Source organism: Neofelis nebulosa, chromosome 7 (genome assembly GCF_028018385.1).
Source record: "Neofelis nebulosa isolate mNeoNeb1 chromosome 7, mNeoNeb1.pri, whole genome shotgun sequence".
Classification (NCBI taxonomy): Eukaryota; Metazoa; Chordata; class Mammalia; order Carnivora; family Felidae; genus Neofelis; species Neofelis nebulosa.
Window position 1 is genome coordinate 71,454,129 of NC_080788.1, and position 10,700 is coordinate 71,464,828.

General features: G+C 35.0%; 1 protein-coding gene across 1 annotated transcript; it reads right to left on the bottom strand.

The window, feature by feature from the left end:
• Positions 1–1,853: 1,853 nt before the first annotated feature.
• Positions 1,854–2,873, bottom strand: LOC131518193 (olfactory receptor 4K15). Its single transcript, XM_058740787.1, has one exon. The coding sequence runs from the start codon at positions 2,826–2,828 to the stop codon at positions 1,854–1,856; it is 975 nt and encodes a 324-aa protein (XP_058596770.1). The 5' UTR covers positions 2,829–2,873.
• Between the last annotated feature and the right edge of the window lie 7,827 nt (positions 2,874–10,700).

Genomic DNA, 10,700 nt, shown 5'->3' on the forward strand with positions numbered 1-10,700 from the left:
CAATTTTGTTTATCTTTTCAAAGAACTAACTCTTAGTTTCATTGAAATTTTCTAATATTTTTTAGTCTCTTTCATTTATTTCCATTCTAGTCTTTCTTATTTCCTTTATTCTGCTAACTTTGGTCTTTTTTTTTTAATTTTTTTAATGTTTGTTTATTTTTGAGACAGAGACAGAGTGTGAGTGGGGGAGGGGCAGAGAGAGAGGGAGACATAGAATTTGAAGCAAGCTCCAGGCTCTGAGCTGCCAACACAGAGCCCAATGCGGGGCTCGAATCTACAAACTGTGAAATCATGACCTGAGCTGAAGTCAGACGCTTAACTGACTGAGCCACCCAGGCATCCCTAACTTTGGTTTTTGTTTGTTGTTTTTCTCTTCTCTTAGGTGTAAAGTTAGATTATTTGGCACTTTTCTTATTTCTAGATATAGCCCTGTATCTCTGTAAATATCCCTTTTAGAATTGCTTTTGCCTTTATGTCCACAATAAATTGATACCCTCTGACTCAAAAGTTAGAACTTATTGTTTTCTCTCAGTAATAGCAATTATAAAATCCCTTTAGGAGATTCTAAGGATTGGGATCTAGAAAACAGGTAACATTATAGCAGATTGTGAGAACACAGTAGAAAAAATAGGAAAAACCTCAATGCAATAAGAGTAAAAGCCTAAAATAACCTATAATGAGCAATCATAGAAAATCTTATTTTCATAAGTGGTCATGGAAGAATAAGTTCATGGCTACCCTGAAGTTCCTGAAATAGGGTTCTGTCATTTTCTGGACCTGAATTACACAATATAAAAATAAAATTTTAATTAAGTCCACATAGAAAAATGATTATTCCTACCAGTTCTTAATATATAAAACTACTTTATCTGAGAAGAAAAGAATCATAAAGTTTCAGGCTCCCATCATCATGATGACAAGTGGTAGAGAATTTTAACTCATCTCTGATATTTTATCACTATTAAACAGAAATTAACATAATACAAAACACTCTCATGAATAAATTTATTCAGCGAGTTGCTTTCTATGAATAATATATATTAAACAGCACCATTGAAGAAAGATTTGTGAAAGTGTTGACTATAAATGCCTTTGCTGGATAGCCTTGCTATTTTACATGTTACTGTTCCATTAACACCAATCATAGAATTGTCTTCCTGTGCTGTTACTTACATAGTACTGTGTGAAATGCATTCTTATCTAGGTTTATTCATAAATAAATAAATAAATAAATAAATAAATAAATAAATAAATAAATCTATTATCTCTGTTGTACAGAGGTATATATCTAGTATAACTCCAAAATTGGCATCTGAGCAGTACTGTTTTGAGAGGGAGTACAGCTTATTTATCCTATATGAGTAAATGCCATTTCTCAATGTATTCGAAGGCTATATATTAAATTAAAAAGTTTTATTTATTTATTTTTTTTTTTATTTATTTTGGGGACAGAGAGAGACAGAGCATGAACGGGGGAGGGGCAGAGAGAGAGGGAGACACAGAATCGGAAACAGGCTCCAGGCTCTGAGCCATCAGCCCAGAGCCTGACGCAGGGCTCGAACTCACGGACCGCGAGATCGTGACCTGGCTGAAGTCGGACGCTTAACCGACTGCGCCACCCAGGCGCCCCTAAATTAAAAAGTTTTAAAAACTAGGAAATAGAAACAAAAAATCACACAATAAAGGAAGAGAATTTAAATATCAGTAAGGTCCATTATCTGGCTTTTTATTCTTATCATTATTCTTTCATTCAAGTTAACCCTTCCCCTGGTCAAAATGATCTGCTTGAACATCATAGGGATTCCGTTTGTAATTGTTGAGAGAGGACGCTACAGTAGATACAGTTGTGAAGTTTACTTTGTTTCCAGAAAAAGAACATTTCTTATGGCTGCAGAAACCTGGCCAGACTTCAGATACCGACTCTTCAGTTTTAACATAGCTGCCTTCATTTCTTTGTTCCTTAGAGTGTAGATAATTGGGTTTAAAATAGGAGTAAAGATTGTGTAGAACACAGCAAGGACTTTGTCAACAGAATAACTGCTGAAGGGCCACACATAGATGAAGATGCATGGTCCAAAGAATAGGGTGACCACAGTGACATGGGCAGTCAACGTGGAACGGGCCTTTGCCATGCTAGCAGAGGAGCATTTCCTGACTGTGATAAGTATCACAGTGTAGGAGACAACCAAGAGGAGAAAGGAACTCATAGAAAGAAAGCCACTATCTGCAACTATAAGTAGGCTGACAACGTAAGTGTCAATGCATGCCAGCTTGGTCACTAAAGGGAGGTCACAGAAAAAACTATCTACCTGATTAGGGCCACAAAAAGGCAAGTTAATTGTAAATGCCAACTGGCTAGTAGTATGGATAAAACCCACAAGCCAGGAGATGAGAACAAGAATAATACACACACGGCGACTCATGATTGTCATGTAGTGGAGAGGTTTGCATATAGCAACATAACGGTCATAAGCCATGGATACAAGGAGCACCATTTCACTGCCAGTGAAAAGGTGAACAAAGAAAATCTGGGCCAAACAGGCATCAAAAGAAATAGTCTTCTGCTCAACCAGAAAGTCTGCAATCATTTTGGGTGTAGCAAAAGAGGCAACACATATATCTACAAAAGAGAGGTTTGCAAGCAGGAAGTACATGGGGGTGTGAAGGTGAGAATCTGTGGTTACAGTGAGGATGATAAGAAAGTTTCCCAGCAGTATTGCTAGGTAAAGTAGTGAAAATATGACAAACAAGAAAGGTTGGAGCTCCTGGGAATTAGAGAGTCCCAGCAACACAAACTCTGTCACCCGGGAATGATTTGTCTCATTCATTGACTTGGGAGGAACTTGTCTTGCTACCTGAATAGAAGAGAGACAGAGATCAATCAGTGGGTTTCATTTCCCAGTTCTGCTCCCTTCCTTAGGGATTCAAATTTCTACTTATGTTTATATATATGAATTTTCATATATCATTTCATAATTAAAAATTATATAGATAGCATAACAGCAGTACTAAAGAGGGATGGAGGAGAGAGTCAATGAGGGGATATTTGACATTGGTATATTCAGTTACATGAATTTGAGGAATGTAGTTTACTTTACAAATGAAATTGGAAATCTGAAATGTTTTTCTTGATATTATAGAAATCCAGTCTAAGAAACTACAGAAACAAAATCTGAATCTTTTTTTCTACAATAAATGATATAACCATTTTTTAAATGACTGACACAGAGGAAGATAATTTCACAATGTTGACCCCAAAAGTTAGACACAAAGCCCGTGTACTGTATGAACCTATTTAAATAAAGTTAAAAAATAGGCTAAACTTATCTATGGTATTAAAAAAGCTCCTGTGGTCATTATCCTAGAAGGGAATAGGGACAGGAAGATGACGGGAAGGGCTTCTGAAGTGCTGGTAATGTTCTGTCTTGAGGTGAAAATGTTTGCTTTGTGAAAACTTACAAGATATGAAATTCTCTTTGGTGTACTTTTGTGCTTATTTTATTAATAAAAAATAAACCAGGAGATAAAGAGACACCATTACATTTGTGTAAGAGCTCAATAGGCAGACCCATTGCCTTGAGTGACTAGATCTTACTCCCTCCTCTATTCATTTACAAATTACATGACAGTACAAAACCTAGTTAAAATCCAAATGTCTAGAGCTGTGACTTAGCTCTTCCTGGAGTTCTCTTATATGAAGGAAACTAGTGCATTTGTTCTCAATTATTCCCTGATATTATTTCACTAATCTCAGATATTGCTGTTAATGACTGTAGGCATATTTTTGAATTATGGTTGACATTTCATTTGATTTGGTGGGGCTTTAAAAAATTAGTTATATTGCATAATAGTATTCATAGTAAGAAATTTAGACCATGAAAAAAAAGTTTCTTCTTTTCCACTCAGTTAATCTACTTTGTTTTATCAGCACTTTTCCCTATTGCTTTTTTTTTTTTTACTTTTTATTTTTGCTTTTATAAGAAAAGCAAACTTGGAACTACCTACCTGAAAGCAAACTACCTAGAACTTGGAAACATTATATACTGAATAAGAAAAATAAAAGGTGAAATTTAAAGAAGTATCTCCCTCTACATCTAAATCAGGCGTTTGGAAGAAAGTGTCTTTTATTGATTTCTAATTATCTGTATTTTTGATATTAATATCTTCTTAGACCTAATTTGCAAATTGCCTAGTGTTTCCTTGAGTTTCATGGAGGATTTACACATAAGGACAGAGCCTGTGATGAATAATTTTAACTCCCAAAAACCACATTCAGGGACTCACTCCTATATTTCAAATCTCCAGTTTTCTAGAAAATTCCCCCAAGTAATTAAGTCACGTATCGTCACTGATTATATAAGACTACAACTTTAAGAATTTCAGAAGAGATTAACAGCAGTCTGAAGTCAGAGCAAGCTGGAAGTAAAATTATACAATGGAATAAGTTTGTCTTTGAGAAGCCACTACATTCTCCTCAGTACATTTCTCCCTTCCTCATCATTTCTTGGTAGCCTGTTTTTAACTTAACTTCAAGCACACACCATGGCTTGTTGTCCATGGGAAACAGCCTGACCCACAGATTTCTTGACCCAAATACTGTATTGAATGCCTAGAAGAAGGAAAGGAAGTGATATCCAACAAGACCAACTAATTAGGGGTTCATATGTGTCCTGTCAGGAGCAACAAAGCCTCAAATTAAGCACAGGAAATGATTCTCCCAGGGAGGTGTTCTAGAGATACAGCAGAAACAGGTAGCAGAGAAGACTTCTAGTTCCTTAGGAATAAAACCCATAATCCATTTATGTGAGAAAATCACAGGAATCATACTGATAAATCTTCAGCAAAGCACTGTTGTTTCATCAGCAATGGCTTCTTAGGGGCCCAGAAAAAGAAAAGACCCTGTTTTCCATGGAGGAAAATACTAGGCAAATTGATTCAGTCAAGAACTGGGTTTCTTAACATAAAAAAACCAAAATGATGAGCAACAGAAACTCTAAATAAATGCACTTTCAACATAAATTCTTCTGATATAAATGCATTCTAGGGGCACCTGGGTGCTCAGTTAAGTGTCTGACTCTTGGTTTCAACTCAGGTCTTGATCTCATGATTTCGTAAGTTCCAGCCCTACTTTGGGCTCTGTGCTGACAGTGCAGAGCCTGCTTGGGATTCTCTCTCTCTCCCTCTCTCTCTGCCCCTCCCCTGCTGTCTCTCTCTCTCTCTCTCAAAATAAACTTTAACAAAATACAAAGAAAATGAATTCTTTTTTAGTTCATTTGCTATGTAAGTGTGTAAATGCCCCTTTGCTCAGGGCACTGTGCTTTGCACTAGTGATAGAGCAGTTAGGTTTGTAAGGTGCCTCTTCTGAGATCATTTACCAATATTTATCTCTTGTTTATTTAGAGAAGTTGGTGAGTCCTCATTTTCCTTCACTCACTATACATTTCTTTTTAGATGAAATGGACTGTCTTTTACACCAAATAAAATGGCTGTAATGTGGTGAAAATGTAAAGCTATTAAAAAAAACTGTTAAATTTAAAGCTGTATAACTGAGCAGATTATTTAGCCTTTCAGGGCTCATTATCCTCAAATATTAAATATGGGAACATTATTATTCTAAAGAAACACTGAAAATGTTTCTTAATTACACAAATGATAAATCTTTTTTTTCTTTTTTTTCTCTTTCCCCCAACTTAAAAATATATAATTAATTGCTCCTCACAATCACCGTGAAGCTCTTTCTGCCCACTGGTCCTGTCTCTGTCCTTTAATAAAAACACCTTTTACACCAAAAAAGTCTAAAGAATTCTTTCTTGAGCATTTGCTACATGGCCCCACATCATGTATGCACCATGCAGTGTTTAAGCATTAAAATATATTGACATGCACGACAAACATTTCTGATTCCATAGAGTTGATATTGTAGTGGAAGGGAGCAGAAAATCTAGCTGGGAGAAAAGTAGGTAGGTACACCTTACACCAGCAAAGACATTTTATAAAGCAATAAATATGTTCTTAAAAATGGATCGACTTGGTTTAAGTGCACAAGGTGATAACCAAGGGCATTATGTGAAAAGTTTTTTAACTTTCAAATAGTTGCTTAAAATATGAAGTAGGACTTTTTCCTACTGAAATAGAAACTTACAAGCAAGAATTAACATCAAACTCAATTTTTTGAGAAAGGTGCCTATTTCTTCCTCAAAAGTTATCACAACACTTGCCATATATTTTGTGTTCAATAAATATTCACAGTAAAGTAATCAATGGACTGTGTCATAAATACCAATTATATATGTGCATGAGTGTGTAAGTTTTTTTATCAGTTGCAGATATAGTTGACAACATCTAATTGAGCTTTTCCATTTTATTGGATGGCTCTTCTGAGAAAGTTCAACAATCTTGAGAAATTACAACTTCATGTGGCTATCAAATGTTTGCAAGAGTAGTTTTTATCAATTTCTCTATTTGAAAATACTCTGAACAAGTATATGGAGAAATCTTTAATCAATTGTAATGACTAAAAATACATAAATGTTCCTAATAATGTATTGTTTCAGATCAGACTAAGTATTTTCTGATAATTTTACATACTCAAAGATAGCATTCATCCAAGATTGATTCATCCAAGATTGAGTTTCTAATTAGTAGATGTGTTACTGTAAAGACCAATCTTTCATTTCTTGTACTATTTGAAAGTAAATTAATACATGCATACAGAGTTGTACTAGGTATGCTAGGTTGTACTGGGTGACCCTCAGGTCCCTCCTTTCTGAAATTCTGTCAAATAAATCTTTTCCTACTACTTCCATCTTGGATAATATGACTGGTGGATTAAGTGAAGTAAGTAGGAGTATTGTTTACAGAGGCCAGCAAGTTTTCTCAGATAAAAATACATCTTTCACAAGCTTTCCAGCATTACTACTCCCTTTCCCCTCCCTCTCTAAATCCAGATCAGAGATATAACAGTCACTGTGGAGACAAATGCTGGTGCGTGGTGTTTGTAAAGATACTGACAAAGTGCTTTCACTTACCTAAGATGAAATGGGAAGTGTGGATATATCCTGTAATTTATAGTCAGTAATGCTTGGTAAGAATTTAATTGTTACTTCCACATATCCTAAGAAAGTATACCTGGCTCTTAAAAATGAATCATAAAGTTTCATTTTAAATAAGAAGGAAATAGACTTAGGATGTCCATAGCCAGGATAGACTGTCTTCATAGATGTGAGAGAGGGCTAGATGCAGTAGTATTTGAATTTATGTCCAAAGTAGCTGGAAGAGTACTTGGAGCAGTCAGGAATCTAAGAGGCAAAGAAGTAGACAAAAAGGAAGAAAGGCTAAAACAAAATCTTCTGGTTCACAGTTTTGCAAATAATTTAACCTAACTTTAGCTATCTTGCTTATATTTTCAGTACAGTACACTAGATGATTACAAATAGAGACCTGTATAAATCAATACCAATTATATGTAACTAAAAATCATATGAAAAGTATTATTTCTTAGTCTCCATTGCACTTCAAGTATAGAATATTTACCCACATATATTAGGAAAATGCTTTTTTTTTTTCAACTTAAGCTCATCAGGTCCATAAGTATGTATGAAATTCTTCAGAGATTTAAACATTGTTCATAAATGGAAGTTTCAACAACTTAATCTACAACATTTCATTTAAGTTTTCTTTTAAATATCAGCAAGAATATTTTTACAAAGTATCACTTATAATACAGTATTTATTATATGATTTGGGGTCTGTAAACAGAGGTAGTGGAAGTATTGCATCATTTTATCAAAACCATGCTTAGGGAATATTTAGGCTTTTTCTTCCCTTTGTCTTAATTCTCCTTCATTCAAAGTGTAGATAAGTTTTTTCCCTGTTTCTCAGGGATGTGTTATAAATGATCATGAAGTAATTGAATCAAACATTTTGTATAATAGCAATATAATGGATTTACCATAGTATTAATAATGTTTTAAAAGATAGTAATCACATATGGGCTCTCCTCCTTTTTTTTCACAAGTAGGATATATATCAAGCAGGATATTTTAATTTTCATATTACTTATATTTGTATGTTCTAGTCATGAATTAACAAAGAACATTCTAAATTATAATATTTCAAATAGCCTCAAATCCAAATTAATAGATTATGTCCAAAGATACTGTAGACTATAAGAGAAATATTAACCTGAGTTATAGAAAGTGTTCAAATTTTAACTCTCAATGAGTAACTTCACGATTTGAGGCAAATCACCTACCCTTCACCGTGCTCCATTTCTCTTCAAAAAAGGAGGGAAAAAATCTCCCTCATAATTCTAATATTCTCTAATTCTCTGGGTTTTGAAAGCATGGCACCCCTCCAAAAGCTAAGTCAATGATAAAATTACAAAAGGTTGTGTTGAAATAAAAGTATGCTAGGGGCGCCTGGGTGGCGCAGTCGGTTAAGCGTCCGACTTCAGCCAGGTCACGATCTCGCGGTCCGTGAGTTCGAGCCCCGCGTCGGGCTCTGGGTTGATGGCTCGGAGCCTGGAGCCTGTTTCCGATTCTGTGTCTCCCTCTCTCTCTGCCCCTCCCCCGTTCATGCTCTGTCTCTCTCTGTCCCAAAAATTAAAAAAAAAAACAAAAAAAAAAACGTTGAAATAAAAGTATGTTAAATTAAAAGGGTAAACCCATTCTGGTTTCAGGAAAGTGATATGGCCATCAGTCACTACTCAGAGTTAGGATATGTGGACAGTTAATAGGCAAAGTGGACATAGAATATTCAAAGATTAATTGAAAGGGTGAGGGCTAGTTTTCTCTTTTCTCTGTTGTGACTGGAATTAGGAGGCTACCGAACAACAGTGCTCTTCTTATCCTTATATTGCACCAACTGGGAAAACAACATTCTTCAGGATCCACTGGATGGGGTGTGAATGTAAGGAACCCATGTCTTTCCATACTTTAATCTCTATCATTTATACTTTGAAGTATCCTCAGCACATAGATACAAGAAAAGCCATCAAAATAGTTAGAAGCTAACTAGCAATTTAATGTCACTGGATTGCAGTGATCAAGAGACCCAGAAGAGAGTTGTAATAATAGAAATCACCTTCATTAGGACTAATTACATAAGAGAGTTTGTTTGCACACAAGAGTTACACTGCATCACCTTGAGAATTTTGCAAATGGAGAAATGGAGAAAGTTGCAGGACTGCTGGAAATACTTTGTCCTGTTGGAGAAAATGTAACATGGTGGAAAGAAAAGCAATGAGTAATTTTATTGGTTATTCCTTTCTGCTTCAGGAGAACTTTAGAACAAGGGCCTCCAAGAGTCTCAAAAATTGATGAAAAGACATTTGTGCCTTTGCATGGTACATAGCAGTGCAAGGTCTTGGTATTTTAATAGTTCTAGAAGAGCCACATGCTTGGTTTCCAGAGCAAGCATTCTAGGGTAGAGCACCGAGAGCTGTTTTACAGTTTAAACACTACATCCTACAGATTAGGAAGAAGTAAGTGAAGGGACTTAAAGCCCCTTGTGAGATTAAAGTAATCTCACAAAAATTTGAATTTTTTTAGTTGAAATTTTTAGAAAAAAAAATGCTGTTGAGTTAAGCTCTGATTTTCTCTTTCCATGAGGTTAGTTTATATTCAAGGACAATATAAAAGAAAAAAGAGTTTTCTTCTTACTCTCACATAGAATCTTGATGCTAACATGAACACTAGAAATGAGCTAGATGGATTGAATGAATTCTTGAGGAGTTAGTTATTTGACTGAGATTGTACTGCCCAGTTTGGAGACATATCTTCTAATCCTTTGTCTAATACCTTTCCTGCTCTACTTTGATTCATTTTCCACAGGTTGGAACATTTTGAATTTATGATTAGAGCCAAGCTGAAGTTTCATCTCTTCCCATATACGTGAATTTAGAGTACTCCTAAATGTCTCTTTGACCAGTACTTCCAGTACCCTTCCTGGATACCTGTTCTTTCCAGTACTCTTTTCATGTATATAATCTCTAAAAATCTGTTTTTTGGATTTTCTTTTCTCCTTAGGGTGTCCTGCTGGGAGATTTAATAGATTGAAATAACTTTACATACTTATAAGAAAAAGCCTAAGAGTAAACCACCTCTAATTCTAAGATTTAGAGTATGTACCACAAATTTAATATCTGCAAAATTAACTTGTTTTCTCTCACAGTAAATTTCAACTCTGCTTATGTGATCATTATATTCTGAAACATCCAGGCTTAAATCATCAATATGATAGATGATGTCTAGTTCTTTCATATCCCTATATTTAGTTCCAAAATTTATTGTATATGGGATCACACTGTTTATATAGTTTTTTTTTAATGCTTATTTTCTCTGAACATGAATCATGAACATTTTAGCTGGTTGTTACATATAACTGGTAAACTTGATTTTAAATGGTTGCATTATGTTCCAATTTATAAATAAAATAATTATTCCTACATTGTAGAAAATATAAAGTATTTTTTCCCAGTTGACAATAAGTGTGATTGATTGATTCATGGATTTAAAGTTTATTCATTTTGTGAGAAAGAGAAACAGAGAGCACATACAGGCAGGAGAGGGGCCGAAAGAGAGGGAATGAGAGAGAATCTCAAGCAGGCTCTACACTGCTGGTGCAGAGCCCAACACAAGACTTGAACTCATGAACTACAAGATCATGACTTGAGCTGAAACCAAGAGTTGAACACTCAA